The sequence below is a fragment of the Cariama cristata genome, unplaced genomic scaffold (assembly GCF_000690535.1).
Source record: "Cariama cristata isolate BGI_N322 unplaced genomic scaffold, ASM69053v1 scaffold2487, whole genome shotgun sequence".
In the NCBI taxonomy this organism is placed as follows: domain Eukaryota; kingdom Metazoa; phylum Chordata; class Aves; order Cariamiformes; family Cariamidae; genus Cariama; species Cariama cristata.
The window spans coordinates 77,396-96,735 of record NW_009626965.1 but is presented as its reverse complement, the minus strand read 5'-3'; the positions used below and the strand labels follow the sequence as shown (position 1 = coordinate 96,735).

The 19,340-nt window shown below is 39.2% G+C and overlaps 1 protein-coding gene across 1 annotated transcript; it reads left to right on the top strand.

Moving 5' to 3' along the window:
• The first annotated feature begins 11,033 nt into the window (after positions 1–11,033).
• GKN2 (gastrokine 2) lies at positions 11,034–14,569 on the top strand. The gene is made up of 6 exons (XM_009704249.1): positions 11,034–11,045; positions 11,590–11,643; positions 12,195–12,326; positions 12,841–12,951; positions 13,768–13,921; positions 14,496–14,569. Exons 1-6 carry the CDS (start codon positions 11,034–11,036, stop codon positions 14,567–14,569), a joined length of 537 nt encoding a protein of 178 aa, XP_009702551.1.
• The last annotated feature ends 4,771 nt before the right edge of the window (positions 14,570–19,340 follow it).

Genomic DNA, 19,340 nt, shown 5'->3' with positions numbered 1-19,340 from the left:
GCGGGAAAACCCTTGTGAGGGCTGGGGCTGCTGTGCCTCCCGCCTTGGTGGGAGCAGCCCTCGCATGCTTATGCCATTCCAGCTTTATTAATTTACTGTTGAATAAATTTATACTGTTGAAGTATTTTTTTTTTCCGAAAGACTGGTGTTAGACCTGCTGTCGGTGCCTCAGAATATCTATTTTTGTGTTAAATTCCCTCACAAATCAGGTTCTTTGTTTTAAATTTGTTTTAAAACACACGAGGGTATTCAGATACATTTATTATATTATGTTGTGACTTTTTCATTATACTTAAGTCACTCTTTTGAACTTTTTTCTGTTTACTCTTTCAGGTGTGTTTATCTTCATATTCTGCCTGCTGAGGGACAAGAGAAAAATCAGAGCAATAGGACTGAGGATAAAATCGTGTCACTTTGTAATGCTGACGTGGCATGCTGATGGGTTGCCCTCAGAGTTTAAATTACAATTTTAAATTAGGGAAGGTGAAGATCTGGTATTTTCCAGACAGAGTTACTGCAGTGGTTGTTACAGATCATGGAAATTGTGTTAGTGATAAAGCTCAGGCCTCATCCTTGTTCAGAAGGACCTTTTCTTGTAAGGTAAGCAGCTCCAGTCTTCTGCACTGTTAATATCTGTATATCCCTGTACCTACACGGACATTTCGAGAGTCGTAGTACTGATGTCTGTTCAGGTTCGCTGGGGTCTTTGTCATGTCTCTACTCTGCAGTTGCTTTTTCACTGGGAAAAGAACAAGACTCAATCTAAACCTGAATCAATTTAAATTTGAATAATGAACACTGTGAAATGTAGTGATATGCCAATTAGAGCAAGAAACGTGCCAGAATGTAATATGGCAATTAAACTCCTTGAGTTTGGAAAAGGCAAATACTTTGCTTCACTGATTCACAAGTAGCTCCCCATCTTCTTTAAAGTTTGAATCATTACTGTGGGGCACAAGGTTAATTTAAGCTTCTCATGGAATTAAAAAAGCTTGGAGCTGTGTGAAGCATCACAATGCATAATATTGTAGTAAAAATAAGAATCTCTGTGTATGAAGCTAAAGTAGTTTTGCAAGAAGCTAGACCTTGCTGCAAATGTTTTGTGCCCTCTTGTTGAAATTTTGGCCTTAAGGAGCGGGTGTTGTCCCTTTCTGGAAACATCTGTGCCCTGGTATTCCCTGCCAAGGTGACTCCAAGCTCTGTGATTTAAGCCTGGTAGAGGGTATCCCTGTATCCCTATATCCCTGCAAGGCTGCTGACCTCTTTGCATGCAGAGCTGTGACAGTTGAGGCTGTGCCATAGACCCTGCTCGGATCAGATCCCTCCTGTCTTGGGGGACTTTAAATCATCATCTGTTTATGGTCTGGCCCACAGTCTTCAAGAGCTCAAAGGCCCCCAGGAAGACATGTCCCAGTGACATGTGACAGGGTAAGAGGGCTGTGCCTGCTTTATCTTGGGGAAATGCAGTGTAAAGTTGGAAAAGAAGAAGATACTCTCTCCAGAAATCCTGGGCGAGTCGCACAGGAACTTTTGTTTAAATGCTGCAGCCATATGATTGCTAAAATATATTTGGGTGCAGTTTTGCTTTGGTTTTAATATCAGTTAACTATTAAAAGACCCCCAAAAAACCACTTTCCTGAACAGAACAGGCTGTGGCATCCCTTATCCAGAGTAACCCTTGACTGTTCCTGAGTGTGTAAAGTGTGTCTTAGAGTAACCCCTTTCAAACTCCAATAAAAGGGCCTCTGGGCAAGGAGGGAAGGTGAAGACCTGGTATTTTCCAGACAGATTGAGTTACTGAAGTGATTGTTTTAGATTAAGAAACTAGTTCCAGCTTTTTGGCCTTAGTTTTGGCCTAACTATAATTTGACTCCTTCAAATTTCCAAGTTGTAATTGGTTAGATATGCTTTTTTGCTTCATGTGTTAAACATTTCTAAAACATAGTAACATCTGTATTCAACTCCAAATTGCATTTAATACACTTATTAATTCTGTTATTCCCAGCTTGATTTCTGGGTTGATCAGAGCAATAGTCCATCTGTCTATTTGTAATTGGCCATATTGCATTGCACTGCTTTTTTTATAATGTTTTATTATAATACTTAGTATGTTAATAAAAAGTTGAAAACAACTGATATACTTATTTCTGTAAATCTGGACTTCAGACTGTATTATCTTAAATATGGCTAATGCAGTAGGTATAGTGCCACTTGCTTTTAGTAGTGATGAATAATTGCTTAAGACAACACATGAAATCTCACTGGGAAATTGTGCAGGATGAGATTTAAATGCCAAAATTGGGATTTTGCAAGAACGCTAGTTTAGCAGCTTGTCTTTGGAATTGCTTCCACTTTTTAAAGGATTTGTAAAAATACAGCACAAACCAATGTAGGTTGATGATAAAATTTACTGAGATGCAATAGCCTTCACACAGAGCAGAAGAGACAGATAAATGATTGAAAATGTGATCAAGAGAAGATTATCAAGGAGAAAAGTCTTGTTCATGGGGTACATAATTCTATGAATTTTCTTCCTCAAAACTTTGTCAGGAGTAATTAATCACAGTAATAGACAGGCAGTCTATTAATCTCAGCTTTGAAGCATGAAAGATCTTCCTCTAAGAAGTTTGATCCTGAAAGAAAAGGAAAAACTGATTAGACTTGGACTGAGAAAATAAGAGAACAATGTAGCTGGAATTTTTCCAAATTAATGTTGGAAATGTACTAGGAAATGTCACTTGAAAATTGAGCTGCATCTTTCTAAAGTTACACTACAAGTATCAGTGCAATCTTTTTAAACAAATCTAAGCTGCAAATTGGGTTTTGAGTCTCTAAATCATGCTGCGGCAGGACCTGTGGTAGTAAGTGGTGTATGTCCATGAAGCTGCCTGAAATACTCAGACTTGTGTCAACTGCTTGAGCTCAAAACCTTCCTGAAAAAGCCTGGTCTCCAGGTTGTATGCAAAGAGTGACTGACCTGCTGCTTTTCCTTATGGACGCATTCACTGATCTATAAAAAGTCATAGAAAACCACAGGATTCCAATAATGAACTTACTCATCTTCACTTAAACCTCTTTCATAATTTTGTTAATCTTTATTTTGGTATATGAAACACTGTTATTGGTATACTCACCAACAGCTGGGTAAGCACGGTAGCTGGGAATTCCTCTGCACAGATCTTCAATGTGTTTTCCATATGGGCGCAAGTTTTGGACTCTGTTTCTTGAGATGATGAAGCGAGTCTCTCTGGGTGGAATTTGGTAAGGACCAGGTCCCTAAGCATCAAAGAAACAAACCCAGAAAACAGCATTTAGAAGAACCAAAAGTAGAGTACAGAATCCAAATGCACATCTTTGATGGAGAAGGAGTTATTAAAGTGCAATGTAACTTTTGAAAGGCTGAACTTTGAGTGTCTCAGCCCTGCTGAGAAACTTGTCTTCAGTTCTTGGAGTCTTTTGTCCTCTGTGTTTTTTTTTACTTTTCACAGGCAATTGATTACTGCTTTCATTCATTGTCTTACCTCGTATCCTTGAGGTGATGCAGCAGATGGTTTATTGAGCAAAAACTTCCTCACCATTTTAGCAATGACACAGGTGTTTTTTGAAAATACCTTGGTTGCAACGTAGCCCTATTAAAATAAAAAAAGCTTTTTGTTGCAAACAATATACAGTGAAAGATAAGTGGATTGCCAGAGAAGCACTGGTTAATAAAAGGCTTTACAGTACAAATAATCACAGGGAAGAAAAATATTGTTTGTTCAATTATATTGCTAGGTAAATGTGTCATGGAGGCTGACAAGGGACTTCAGTAAAGAGTGAAGTAAACTGCCTTCTCCAGTGATCCCATGTATATGATATGTTATACTGCTTAGGTCAGGTGAAGGAATTCACTGCTGAAAGCATCAGTGCGGCATGTGGTACAGCAGAAACAAAATGGTTAAATGAGCATGTTTTTAAGCATCTCCTCTAAAATCTTGTTAAGTTTTGAAGCTTAGGTGTTTTTCAAAAACCTTTTGGTTATTTTCCTTTTTTTTTTTTTTTCAGCCATGGTGGCAGCCACTTACAGTCTCGGGGTCCCAGACAGATTTCCAGTCCTCAGGGCCCTCCCTGGAGTCAGTGCTGATCCCACTGTCAGTCTCGTGTGAGTTTTCACTGTTGTACACCTTGAAGTTTTCCTTGCTGTTCTGAATTTTGTAAGAGATTAAAAAGGATAAGGGTTTAGGTTTGTAGATTCCCAGTAGTCTTTCACTCAAAACAATAGCTTTAGTAACCATGTTCTGGGACAGTATTGCTCTTGGAGATCGGATAAAAGGGGAGATAATTTCTGGCCTTACAGGGGAGGCTGGGAAGCCATTAGTATGGTTGTGTCAAACCTTGCATTCAGGCTTTATCTAGTCTTGGTTTTCATGTCTGATGCATCCACCTTATAAAGACAGACAAGCTTTAACATTACTGCTCTATTCCCCCCTGTACAGAATGCCTGTTAGACCAGGTGGAAATGGCACTCTTTCATTTGAACACTGGAGAACTTCCTTTAAAGCTAAACACTAAACTGGCTATTCAGAGTGAAGCTTGCAAGAAAAATTTCCAAGAAAAGTGAGATAATTCCTTATTGTTCTTTTTGGAACTTGCAGGCAGAGGGTTATTTACAGTATTTCACTGTATTTTTTTGGTCAGATCCTTTGTGCTAATATTTGTTTCTCTCCATGATTATTTTCAGTGTTAATGCTAATCTCAAGATAGACTTTGGGTTTGTATCTAGCAACTGTCTATTTTTCCCTTGATATATCAAGCACTGAAATACTTGCTTTGGTATATATAAAAAAAAATGCAGTTTCCTGCTAAGAATCAGATTTTAAAATACAGCTTCACTTTCAGAAATACATTTTTTGGAGGCTATAGCTAAAGTCCCCTAGTTCTTATGGCAGCAGTGTATAATTGCGTGTAGCTCTATACTTACCCAGTTAGCAAGAGCTGGAGCCAGGAAAACTCCAAGAAGAGAAACAATCACAATCTGAAATAAACATTTGAGATTCGCAACACTTTATTGTTGTGATGGCTTATCTTGCATCAAGTTATTTGCTGTTTTAAAATAACTTTGACTTCCTGTTTAACTTTGTACATGTTTAGCACTTTTCTGAAGTGGGGTCTAGCTGAAGAGTATTTAAATATGCAGCAGAATTTTTTGTGAATGAGCTTACATCAAATCACCAATTCAAATTACTCTTAACCTCAGCAGTACACTTTGCACAGGTAAGAAGATGATAATTTAAACACAGTGGGTTTTAGAATATGTCCAGCCCCAGTTCAGTAAACTCCTTGGGAAAAGGTAGTCTGAAATATTCTGTTTAAGAGTGAACTCTTCACCCTGAGCTTTTGACTTCAGGCACAGGGCAGACCCATGCAATGTCAATGTGCATGCGCACATGTTGTGAAGAGTTGGAATGTGGGTGCGTAGTACAGCTCTGTACTTGGAACACAGCAGAAGGGGGACTTGAGCATCCTTGCAGTAGATCTGATGCCTCTGAATACAGGGCTAATAGTATAAGGGTAGACACAATCATTTTTGTACAGAAAAATGTAATGTAAAACACTTTTACCCATCTATAAAATTGTACTGTTTCAGCAACTCATGCTTGTTGCTTAAATTTGTCAAAATTACTGCTGATATATTTGAGAGATTTAATATGATAATAAATTATTTTGTAATAATAATTACTGTGAACAATTATTCTCTTGGAGACCATCCCTCTAATATTGAATCTGTCACAAATTTCATCTACTTCAAAGGAGGATTTTTGAGAAAGATCCAAGTGTGACTCAGTATTTATCACTAATGTTTTGGAATTTATCCTGCAACAATTTCAGGCTGCTGTAAATACCCATGCTTCCCAGTTGTGCACTTGGGAGTCTCTTATGTCTTGTGGTTCTTCTATGCTCTCATCAGACAGCTGTCCCATAACTTTATATAACTTGTTGAGACTGTTGACTTGCATCGAAGTTGTGAATGAGAGAATATTACCCTTTCAATATATTATATGTGCACCTCACCCTTGTAACCAGAGCACTACTTTTTCACATTTCAGTAGGCATATAGAGTGAAGTCACTGCCAAAAGTGAAATTTCACCCATGCTGTCCTGACCCATTTGTTATTTTTACTCTAATCCCTGCATAAATCAGTAATAGTTTGCTAGGCACCAAGAAAGACTCAAAATAATTTTAAAGCTGTCCAGTTTTATAAGAAAGTGATACATACTTACAGTGAACTTCATTTTGATGGTAGGCGAGGCAAGATCTGCTGGTAATTGATGTGTACTCTTACTTTTTATACAGTAATACCCCAAAGTTAAATCTTAAAATGCGTTTACCTTATTGGCAAATGTCCTGTGTTCACAGAACCGTGACGGATTTCTTGGAAGTGCTCTGATAAGAGGAGGCTTTGATACCAGCATAATTGAATTCATTACATAAAGGAAGATGAAAAAACTTGTCGTGGTATGTTCAATGTATTTTATAGTAACTTTTACATGAAAAAAGTCAGAACTATAGATGCCTAATAAAACTTGTAGTGACGCTTTGTGCCTATGTGGTTAAGGACTCGGCCTAATATTTTATCCATAGCTGATACCATCTTTTTAAATCAACGGAGATGGTAATCTTGCTATGTTAAAAATGTTAAGTCGGTCCCTAAAAATCATGAGGCTGTTTCTAAATCAAGGGATTACTGAGTTCTGTTAACCTTCCTTTCTGAGCTCATTCAGTTAGAATCTGCTTTCCAGTCTTCAGGCATGGCCCATACATTTTCAGAGAGCCTCTTCAGAAAAGCAGTAACTGATTATGGACTAAGGGCTAATTCTAGAAAGGGACCATAAACTGGAAATAACAAAAAATGAGTAAGGGAGGAACACTAACAACAGGCATTTTATGTCAACTATTATTTAGAAATACTTTAATATTTCTCTGAATTTGATAATTATATACAGAGCCATGGCATAAGAACTTATTTGTTTGTTGCAGAAACTTTGCAAAATGTTTAGGTTTTTAATTCGCCAGTATAAATGTCCAACTCTCTTTGATCAGGAATATTGTCCATTTCTGTTTATTAAACAGAGATATGTCTCAGATAATGTGGATTTGTTTCTTAGCTGTACCTATTAAAGAAGATGCACTTTCAGAGGTGCTCATTTACATACTCCAAAAATGCTGCTTATTTAACAGCAGCTCTGTAAGTCCCTCTGTATACTAATTGTGCACTTAAGTTTCCTTTTTGTTGCCAGAATGGCATGATGGCAGCTCTGTCATTATAAATTGTCTCTGAACAGAGTTCTCCACTGTCCTCAATTGCTGAGGATCGTTGTTGCGGCTGTTACTGGAAAAGCCAGGGAGTCTTACTTGAGTTGAAAAGGTGAGACCCAGTTCTCACTTAGACCAGGCAGGGCCGTGCGCTGTCATTCTGCTACTAACCGATGCCTTGCTTGGACTACGTGAGCGCAGAGGAGGTGTAGCAGTCTGCCAGCACTGAGTGGAGAGCTGTTTTTCATCTATTTTGGCACCCACTTTGCAATTTGCCGGAGTTGTAAAATATGGTGAGTGAAAGTAACAAATTACTAAGGGAAAAGATTTACAGTTCTTCTAATCGGACTGATTTGTGGATGCCAAATGGAGACACGTATGTCCTTAGCCTCCAAGATACACATAGAATTCTTATTTTGTTTGTCACAATCCTCTCACAGTCTCTGGAAATTTAATTGACTAGTTCTCAAGAAAGGCATTGAGAAACTGAATGTATAATGCTAATCCCTGCGGTATCATTAGCAATGAGTTGGAAAGCAGTTTTGTCCTTTTCTTCCAACAACCGTAGCCAACTTGGCCATTACAGTAATGCGTCATGCTTGGAAGCCTGACTCTCCAGGTCTTCCATCAACTTCTGATTGCTTGAGTAGTTTGTATGGCAAACATGCACAGCTACAGCACTTGACATTAAGAATAGCTTATGAAAGTGATTACAATAGTAGAAGCCAGGAAAAAAGGCAGGGAGGGGTGCTTTTACTGTATAAGACCCTGTTCTTTTTCCAATACAAGCTTGTCTCTCACTTTTAAAGCTGTGCTCAATGCATTCTGTTTCCATACTAAATTCTTGTACCACTGTGCAGCAAGCTCCCAAGGCTAAGAGCCATTCCAGTTTTAACCCTTTTCTCAGTGTGTCATTTTGTGCACACATTTTCACACGTTTTTCTATGCCTTACTGTTTGGTAAGAATAAAGCTGCCAAAATTGTTTCTGCATTTGTCCTGGAAGCCTAATTTATTTTTAACTATGGAATGTGATCAGTTCTGCTTGACCTGTCCCTGTGCCACACGGATTTTTCTAGACTGTGTCACCCCATCTTTACCTAATGTGTGGCATGCCCAGCCAAAGGCAAATGCAAGCATAGAGAATTTTGTTGATTTTATTTTTTTTTGAGGTGTTACTTCATTCTTTACTTTTCTCCCACTACCTGCTCACTCCCTGATAAAGTAAATATTTATGAAAAGTACCTGGAAGCAAGACCCCATGAGTCACCAGGAGAGTTTATGGTGATAGCATAATCTCACCTTAACCTGACTGAATCCATCTCCCTTATGTGTTAAAATCCCTATTTGGTAATCAGGCAGGAACTGAAATTGTGCAATTATTCTTTTAATTTGTTCAAGGTTCTTTTGTTTAAATGATTTTTAGTGCAAGACAGTGCCAAATAATAGGTCGAATTCTTCTGCCAATTTTACTTATGTAGATTAAGAGTAACTTTGTAGCTTGATCGTGTTTCATCAGGATAAATTAGAATGTATTTGAAAATATTTGGCCTTACGAAAAGAAGAGAAATTAAGTTTTCTGTGACAAGTGTTGCTGTGTTGTAACAACATATTACTTCTTATGAACATTACTCAAATTCTACTTTTTCCTGGCTTCCTTGATAGGACCAACATGACTACAAGCATAACAGTTGAGTAAAACTTGATTTTATTGGGGGAAAAGTTTGAGAGTCTTCACTTCGATAAAAGTATCAAAAGCAAGAAGACTACTTTGAGAATGTGGGCATCCTGGTGAAATTTCATGGTCACGAAGGGGTTCTGAGCCACAGCTTCCTAAGCGAAACCTCACTCTCCCTGAGGACTGGCAAAAGTGAAATTAGAGTGGGTTATAGCCCTTCTTGCGCAGCTCTTTACTTCAGTTACTTAATATAGAAGGGTGCTTAGAGGATTCTGGTGTAGTCATGGGTAGTCTTGCCTCTGAAGGCGTACTTTCCTATTGGAAGTACGGCTAGGCTTTGCCTGAGAAAACTAGGGGTATGTTCTCTCTTGCAATAATCTTAATTAGTCAAATGCTTTTTAGAAATAAATCTTTGATTTGTGGTCTTGTCTGATTGGATCAGCAAAATTCAGTCAGTCCAATGTAAGGTGAAAATCATGAGATTGTAGCTATGGTTGTAATCCTCCTTCACTAAATAACCGTTGATTGTGTGTTGCTCTGCTCTTAGCTGTGCCTAAGCATGTCGATGCTTAAGAAAGCACAAGCTCCTGCTTCTTGGGTATTTTTCAAAAGTAGTGAGCACGTGAAGACATAATGACTAATAGAAAGTTAATTTAAGTTTTAGTTTAAAAGCATTTAAAATTTAGTAAAGCTTTTTGTTTCATCTTGTGGTGCCTGAATGCTTCTGCTGTGAAAGGCTTATTTGACTGCTGAAATCTACTCTGAGTTTCTGACATATCTGTAATCTTAGAAACAAAGGATCTTTTGAGATGAAGGGGCAGAGTCAGCTTTCAAGAGGAGGGTAACATCAATCTAATCTAATAAATCTAATCCGACTATGCTTGTCACAATTCAATATCTGTTTATATGTGTTCTGATATATTAGCAGTAAAGCTTTGTTACACTTGAGATAACAGTTTCCGTATAGAGTCAGGTGGAATAAAGCAAATGTGTGCAATTTCCATTTTTCACTGACGCCTGTTTGCAGAGAGATTTCCATACAATCTCTTTCACCTTTCTTCCAATGACTAAGATTACAGAAATGTGTTGGCTCTTAGGCTGAGTTCTTGTTTTATTAGAAGGGAACAGGCCTCAGCTATGACTTTCTAGTAGAAAGTAGTGTGATTTGTCAAGGTTCTGGCACTGGCTGACCTGGAGTCACAGATGAGGAGTCGTCCAGGTGAGGTTGTAGTCATAGGAGAAGGCTTCTCATGGCAATACCATGTGGTCATTGACACTTTCATAAAATACAGAAAACAGTGGTAGCTTTAAAGGAGGAATCCCCATCCCGTTCCTTTTGTGACCTTGTGCGAATCACACGTCCTCTGAAGTTTCATGTCACTCCTTTGTATGCTGAGGAGGCTAGAGGTTACCCAGATCGTCTTGTGAAGCACAGTTGTTATTCCTAATTACATCTGTAACTTCAATGCATGTTCTAGATACATCATGGTAACTGATGAAAAATGAGTGGCACTTCTTGTTAAGCGTTCATACATACATGAGATGGAAGAAATGGCTGAAGAATTGGTCTGTTCAGTGGCTGGCATGTAGGTTATGGTGACGTAGATATTCCTTTCCAGGATTTGTCTGCGGACTATCAGGTGGTTAGGGGTTATTTTTTAGAAGACAAAATGCAGTTTGTATGAATGAGTAGCAGAGTTATTCCTGATGTCATTTAACAGGATATTGTCCAGAATTAAATATTTAAAAACCAGAACTAGCAAGAGTGGGAACTCCTCTAAAGTTCAAACAAGTAAATAATAGCCATTTGTAGAGTGATTGATTTTACACAAGCTGACTTACTGAGTGCTTTTAACATATTGGGGTCAGGTTATCTGTGTCAACCCAAAATTGAGATATGAGGTTTACCACAGTGTGGTATGTAGATACGGGCTTGTTTGAGTCATGAAGAAAAGCTCTGTCAAGTGTTTCTCACACGTCCAGCAAGATATAAAAGGTGACGGTCCCTGGGATTTTCTTGCATTCTTACTTTCTGCAGCCTATTGATCTTACCTGAAAGAAAAATGAACGGATTTGTGAGTATATCCATTTTTGTTGAAGTTATATTATGAAAAGTTCTTTATTTTTAGAAACAAAAGCATAGAGAAGATGACACTCAAGTGGTACAGTACTGGGACTAATATGATCTGTGTATTGCTTCTTTGGGTTGTCCAGGGGGAAACTTGTGTTTCCTGAGTGTACAATAATCCCCTTGGAGTCAGTGGGAGCATCATTTGAGCAGAGTGCAGAACTTGACTACAATTCAGAAGGAGGATTTAGTTATGATTTTAATAATTACAGTTGTAGAGGCACATCAAGTAGTAACATGGCATCAAGGAAGGACTTTTGAAAAATATAAAGTGTAGTGGTTATCATTCTACCTTTTCAATTACAGGCAAAAAAGAGCCTAGTAGCAAGAATTTTACAATGAAGAATTGTAATTGTTCTCAACTAATACATGTTAAGTGGGTAACTCTTCAAACTGATGCTACAGCTGTTCCCCTCAGTTCACAAACTGAGGGTTTTTTTATGGCACTGCCTGGTGTTTCTATTGAGTAAGAATGCTTATTCCTTTCACAGGCTGCAGTGTTCATTTTGCTGGGAGTCTTTTGGACTCAGACTTCTGCATTGGATGTAAGTAGACTGATAAGCTGCCTAGTGCATGTATTTTTTTTTAAATGTACTGGATCCCTGGGCAGGGGGTGGATATAATAGGAAGAAAAGCACAGAAGAAACTAACAAGATGCTTATTGCCAAGTGAGAGGAAAAACAGCATTTGCCAAAGGTGAAAATCATATGATCCAAAGAGGCAGTTCTGTGCAGGTGCACAATAACAAGAAACAGGGGGGGCAGGCACAGGACCCCTTAGCTCAAGCTATAATTTGGAGACTTGCAGTCTCCTGTCATTCCCTGCTGCCACACATAGGCTGGGATGCCCCATGATGTTTTTCCTTAGCCTGCAGTGATGACCTGTCCCCTCCTTTCTCACCCTGATGCACTCTTGCATAATTAATCTCCATCTCAAGGGCCTCCTGAGACCACTAGAGGGTTGTTTAGGGATTTAGTATTTACGTAAAGCAATTAAACTTCTTTATTTGAGAGAGCGCACTTGTTTATGTTGTACCTTTTAAAGGTGCAAGACAGATGATGAACGATGATTTTGTGTTTTTTATTTTTTACCATAGACCTATCTCCTGCATAACCCTGTCAATGGCTATGTCACTGGAACTATGACTATCCACAATGAGGAAAACATTGTTGAAGTCCATGTCCGTTCTGGCAGGTACTCCTCTGATACCATTTTCGACTACTCACGTGTAAGTAAATCTAAGAATCTGCCTAGACTTAATCTCTGAAGATGTTTTTAAACTCGGAAATTATTTTAGTGTATTCTCGTAATTAGTTGTCCTGAGACACTGTTTCTTTGAAGACTCATCACCTTTCTTCCTGTTAGGCTGTCTCTGTTTCACCCCTATGATGGTGCAGTTTAAAAGACTTGTAATGAAAGCTCTGGTGGCAGTTCATGGAAGTGAGAAGAATGTCACTGACCTCAATGAGGTCAGAGCCGAGGATGGGCTGCCATTGCTTATGTATAGCAAGTGCAGCAGAAGTTTGTCAGAAAAGATACTTCCAGTCTTATGGACAGATGTTAGTGTAGGCAGGCTGCTTCCATTCCCCGAAGATGACAATATAAATGCAAAGTTGTTTCACAATAGTAGCCTCTGTAGCCACTTTGTGTTTCATCCAGATTGTCTTAAAGAGCAGAAAGAATCAACTAATATTAGTGGTAGCCATTTTTAATTAATTAACCATAATTTTTTTTAATCACAGGGCTATGTTGCAACAAGGTTATTTTCAAGAAACGCCTGCTTTATCATGAAAATAAGTCAGGAATCCATCCCAGACCTGCAAGAAATCGGACGCCTGGCTTTTGAAAAAGAGGTGACTTTAGTGAAACCTGTACTGTATATGAGAGAAAGGCTACTGTATAAGAGTTGTGTGGTGTGATGGACGCCCTTCATTCTGCCTTTAAGAACAGCTGTCCTTAGGAATGTCTTTTACTTTGTTCGCAATGATGAAGCAGAACTGAGAAGATAGGACTTCAAGGGAATATAATATAGAACATTCTTTTAAGATAATGATCGATCATGCCCCCCTGCACCCTGTGACTTTTATAGTGGATTGCCATTGTGACTAGAACTGTAACATCCCTTGTCCTTGGAATTAATGTAATTTGACTATTTCGAGGTGATTGCAATATGAGTTCAGACACTTTTCATTTCGGTTCCTTTTTTCATTGTCATGCTGATATTTTGAGCTTGGCATAACTTGAAATCATTTTGTTTGCAGAACAGAATTTAGAAATCAACTTACTTTGACCAGATTTTGACTTTTCCTATTCAAGCAAAGGCTTCATGAAGGTGACTGAAAGTATTGCCTGGAGATGAACTTGAGTTCTGGCCCATTTTATGACAGCCTAACAGTAGCACGTTTACAGCAAAACTTACTGCCAATTAATATAACTTATGATAGTAATACAGCTCAACTTTGCTATGTTGGCAGAATTCATACCTAGCGAACTTTTGTTTCTGAATAGATTGAAAATATTTATTTTCCTTTAAAAGTGTGTAGCTTCTTTAGCTAAAGCTTTGTGAGGCAGAGGAAAGTGATTTTAGATTTTGGGATTTTCTTAAAGGGTGTCCTAGGAGAATGAAACCAAAGCTACTTCACTGATCATGTCTAACACTTTCTTTTTAGACTATGAAGAAAATATACTCTCCAAATAATGTGTGGGTACAGTTTCAATCTGGCCATTCCATCTTTGGGCATCTCAAAGACTGGCTTATCTACGGTAAAGCCATTGAACAACTCTGTGCAGATCTGCCTCTCTACCGCCTTGAGAAGACTGAAAGTACGTTACAAGATCAGAACTTTATGCCTTTCTTACAGTGCATAAGCACTTTTCTGTCCTTTAAACCTAAGTCTCTGTGGTACCTTTAAGACGGGAACATATCACTGTTTTAGAGAGGAGTAACCTACCTAGCAGGATCAAAAGGGTAATGCTCTGAGATACTTTGAAAAAACCTGATAAAGCACTGCTTTTTGTTAGGTATCTAAATATCTGGAACAGCTGTTCCGAAGTGGTTTACCTGGTGTCGGAAGCCACTGTGTAGCAGCTGTAGCCAGCTTATGCCCCAATCATAGAGGTTCCCACAAGGCACCTACTGTATGCCAGTATGCTGCCTGCTGTATGCAGGTTATGGGCACAGAGGAGCACAAGGGTGATTCAAAGCTGTATAGACATTTCCTCCCTTTGAGTTACACCGTAAAAGTTGTACACAGCATCCATTGAGACCAACAAGAGCCTCAAACAGGAATCCCTATTAAAATAGGGGATTGAAATTTGTGTATTTAGGAGACTTTTCCTTGCTGGATACACAGGGATCTTGTCACTGATAACATCTTCATTTTCCTCTTTCTTCTAGCAGAAATAGATGGCTGTGCCGATGCAGGAATTCCAGGCATTTTGGGCATGAAAATCTGTGAGAAAACCTATTAGTGTGGATCTTGACAATTCTGCTGCATGGAAACGGCTTGTTTCTTTGCATGCTTTTGTGATGGTAGCCATGTTCTCCAACTGGAACAAAACTGATATTAGACTCAACTTGCCTATCCAAAGCTTTCAGTGTAACAAATGAATGATAAATAAAGATAATGCAGTAATTAATATGCTTTGTCTTTTTTCTTCATCTAAAACCAGAATGGAAATAAAGTGAGCCTTGCTAGTTTTCCTACAGAAGAGATGCACTTACCTTTGGTGCATTCCTATGCTCAGGCTGCAACATGACCATGGCATTGGTATATGTTTCATGCCACTGAAGAAACAGTAACAAATAGTTTTTTCCAGTGGAGAACTTCCCTTTGGTATCAGCACCCAGCCTCTTCAGGTGCTGACTCACCTTACCTACAATTGCTGGAGAGAGAGCAGATGTTACCAACATGAGCAAAGAAGCTTGAATTCGACAGTGCCAGTGAAAACTTGTAGCAATTTGCATAGGTGCAATGGGTCAGAGCTTTTTGTTCTGGCCATTTTTCAAAACCCAGATAGAGGAGACTGACCCAGTCCTAAAAAGTTTGTAACCCGGAATATAATTATCCTTTCACACAATACCAGTGTAAAAAGAGCTGTGACCACTTGCTGAGTGCCCTGCATGTGTTGGAGAGTAGCTTGTGTCAGGAGCTGATTAAAATACAAGCATTGGTGCTGCCTGCCTGATCTTCTGGTAGAACTCTATGAATGGTTGAATTCACACATCCTTTCCGTCAGTGCTTGGAAAGCAATGTGTATTTTGGGGGGCTGAGGACTAAATTGCTTACTGTTTGTTGGAGCTGTGAATAGCTGCCAGAGGCCAAGGCATTCCTTTGGAGGAAACTGGCCCCAGGCCTGCAATTCGTTATTTTTGAAATCAGACTCCTGGTCAAACCATCTGCTCTTTATTAAAAGAGCATTTTATCATATGGTGAGACTGTTCTTTTAGATTAATTGTTTTTACAATAGGCTGCAGGTTCTCGGTGATCCAAAGAATGTTTCTGGAGAGTCAAACTTTGGTAATTAAATCCAGGAATACTTGTGTGTGCCTGCAAGATACAGGATAGCCTGCTTAGTTGTATTTTGAAGTGGAGCTCACTCATGGGAAGTGAAACTAGGAGTTGTAGTTGTGATGTTCTAGGCTGATGCACAGGGACTGTGCAACACCTCAAAGCACTCTGAGAGCACTGCTTGGCGAAAGTACTCATGTGGGTTGTAACTTTAAAAGCTTTTGTAGTTGCAGTACCCGGAGGCTGTTTCAGGACCTTCAAAACTCAGTCGGAAGCCTTAATCTAGTTTTCAGGTGACAACTGTCATGTTTCAACCCTTTCCCTGTGTATTCTTCTGTTAGAGGGCATGGAATTCATGACAAACCCCTGCCCTGAGTCAGCCAAGCTCTTAAAAAATACAGAAAATAACTGGTTTAATTGTCTCAGGCTTTATGTATCTTTGGATTATTTCTTTAGGGATGGCTGACCTGACATCAACTATCCAGTGAAAGTTTAGAGATGAGAGATTGAAGTAGATCTCAAAGGAACAAACGGGTAGAGCTTCCAGAGAGGCAGACTAGATGTATGAACAAAGCTCTGTCTTATTATTCTAAGATTATTATTGAATTCAAAGTTATTTAAAATTGGTGCAATCTGGTTTTCTGTCTAATTGCAGTATAGATTAATTGAACCTTTAATATGTGTACAGTGTGATAATGGTCCTTTGAGACTCATCCTGTTGCTACTAGTTTAGTCAATTACTTTAAAGCAACCCTCTGCATACTACATTCACTTATTAATGGAATGGTGTTCTGAGACATGAGTGAGATCTGAATAAAAAACCTGAGTGCTTATGCATGGTTGTAAAAGATGCAGGGCTAAAGTCTTCCATTGACCCAGGGATAAAGAGCATTACTCATGTGAAGAGGGTCCTATTCTCCTCTTGCGTAATTGCTTACAGATCATGAGGGCTGTTCTGAATGGACAAAATAAGGGATGCATTGCTGCCTTGATACTATCAGTGGGAAACTGAAGCACAATCTACTCTATGTGGTTTGACTGCTATTGTGGAAATTGTCTGACTGAGGCAGGAACTCAATCCAGCTCTTCAGTCTTCACCAATGGCTTAAACTCCCTTTCTCTAGTTTGACAGAATTTCATTTAAATTATAAGAGTATTTGAGATCTAATACCTTTTCTTTAGGAAGTATTGCATATACATCTAAAAGCTTACCAAAAAAGTTTGTGTTTACTGTCTACTAATTTTGAAGGTGGTGTTACAAGCTCAGTAGATTTGCACTCAATACTAGAGCAAATAGTTCAAAGAACTCTGAAACAAGCCTCAATACCTCGTTATCAACCATTTAATTTTGGTTGAGCTGCAGAGGTAGTATTTCTGCCCTTTATGTACTCAAATGGAAGATTATTTCTAGCTTTTATTTTTGTTCACAGTCTTATTGATCAGTCAGATCTGTTAGCAATTGTTGTGGTTTAACCCTTAACTCTAGCTGGCAGCTAAGCCCCATGCAGCTGCTTGCTCATGGATAGAGGAGAGAATTGGAAGGGCAAAAGTGAGAACTCATGGGTTGAGATAAAGACAGTTTAACAGGTAAATCAAAAGCCGTGTGTGCAAGCAAAGCAAAACAAGGAATTCATTCCTCACTTCCATGGGCAGGCAGGTGTTCAGCTGTCTCTAGGAAAGCAGGGCTCCATCATGCGTAATAGTTACTTGGGCAGACAAACACCAACACTCCAAATGTGTACTCCCCTTCCTTTTTCTTCCTCCAGCTCTACATGCTGAGCGTGATGTCATATGGTATGGAGTATCCCTGTCCTGGCTGTGCCCCTTCCCAAATCCTCGTGCCCCCTCCAGCCTGCTTGCTGGTGGGGTGGGGCAAGAGGCAGAAAAGGCCTTGACTCTGTGTGAGTCCTGCTTAGCAATAATGAAAATGTTATTATAATGTATTTGCACTTGGGCTACTGTGTTTATTGTTTGATAAATAACGCTTCAGCTATCCATCTACTCTCACAGAACCTCCAATTGCCAAGGTGCACAGCTTTCAGGGAACTCTTCTGGATGGAGTGTCCTGGAGGCAAATCTGTTGTGATGTTGGTACCTTTTGGGGTACAGCTCACAACAAAGAAAAGGAAGAGCAGGAAGAATCATATACGACATGACCCATATGCCCATGTTCTCCTTCCACCTGTTTTTCAGAGGATGATGTTTTCACATGAGCACGGGGATGGGAATGTTACAGCTCTGAATTTACAGACCTTGAGCCTAGGCCTGTTGGTATCACCAACATATCATCGATTTCAAAGATCATGCTAGAAATGACTGCAGAGCAGAGGAAATTTATTCTGAATTTAGTAACTAACTACAGGACAAACAGGAATGTACAGCCAGCTCTGAACGAAAGCAGAGAAAAGGACTGACCTTCACAGGAGAAAAAATTTTGATATTTTATCTATTTGGTACTGTAGTTTGCCAGTGCTATTCCCTGCTATTTCATTCTTTGACTATGCCACAGTTTACTGTATGTTTTACATACTTGTCTTGGACTATAACTAATCTATATTTCTTATCTTGCAAGGTCATGGATATTATTACTGGGCTACAGGGAAAGACTAAGGAAGTAAAAAGCAGCAACAACAGGTAAAGTGTCCCTGAAAATACGGTGTCTCTGTTGCCTTAAATAACTGTAGCCTGAAAACGTTTTTAATATTTAAATCCACAGCCTGTCAGCAAAGGGTCTGGACTGAATGTTTGTGATCTGAAGGAAATGTATAGCTTGCATTTTGTTTATCACTTAAACATGTGTTGTGTGTAATACGAAGCATCTGCTGTCATAGAGCTCATTAGGTATCAGTAGCTTTGCGTTGTCTATTGGTAAGGATCTTTTTACACTGTTATCCATGAGATTTCCCACAGGAGTGGACGGAAAATTCCCACTGATTTCCACAGGAGGGACCCACAGGGGACTGCAGCCAGCAACTGTTCTCAGAAGCAATGGGAGAGAGATTTATGTTCACAGTCAACAAAGTAGAGTGCTTAATCTAATAACTGCCTAAGGTTAATGTGCAGAGCAGATAAGATGAGGCTTGTTAGCATTAACCTTGAAAATCGCACAGGCATCTGGTCTATCTGCATCAGGAGAGGGGCAGGGCTGTGGTGATCCTACCAGGATTGGAACCCAGATCTATCACAGAAATGAGGAAAGGAGTCAGTGCACAACCTTATATCATACAGACATATTGGCTGAAAGAATCTAGAGAGGAAGAGAGCATCAGGATGTGACTCTTATTATGTTGAAAGTTTCCTGGTCTTTCCAAGAGCTTCTCTCCATGCATGTTTTGGAAGTTTAGCAAGCTTCTCAGCTAGGCTTATTCTATAAAAGGTGGGGAATTTGTTTTATGAGGAGAAGAGCACATTGGGAGTGTGTCTGGGTGTGCCTGAGTGAGTATCTGTATGCGTTGGCAGCTTTTGTAAGTTAAAACAATATTTGTCCTAGACAGGGATATCAGAATAATACTGATTATTTACTCCCAGCTTTTTTAAAAAGCCTGAAAGGTGTTTAAAGACATGCCTGGAATCCAAGCAATGGTATCATTGGATGCACACTGACAGGCAGCTAAAATATGTCAGGCATTTGGGGAGGGCAAAATTAGCACACATTCCAGTCACATCTCCAACTCTGCTGCAATTAACCTTTCTTGATCCTTCTAGATATCAGTGGGCAGGAAGCCCCTGTG

Excerpts from the sequence above, each read along its gene's own strand:
- GKN2 (XM_009704249.1), top strand. Across the intron at positions 11,644-12,194 it reads CTCAGACTTCTGCATTGGAT|ACCTATCTCCTGCATAACCC; the intron begins GTAAGTAGACTG and ends TTTTTACCATAG. Across the intron at positions 13,922-14,495 it reads CCGCCTTGAGAAGACTGAAA|CAGAAATAGATGGCTGTGCC; the intron begins GTACGTTACAAG and ends TCTTTCTTCTAG.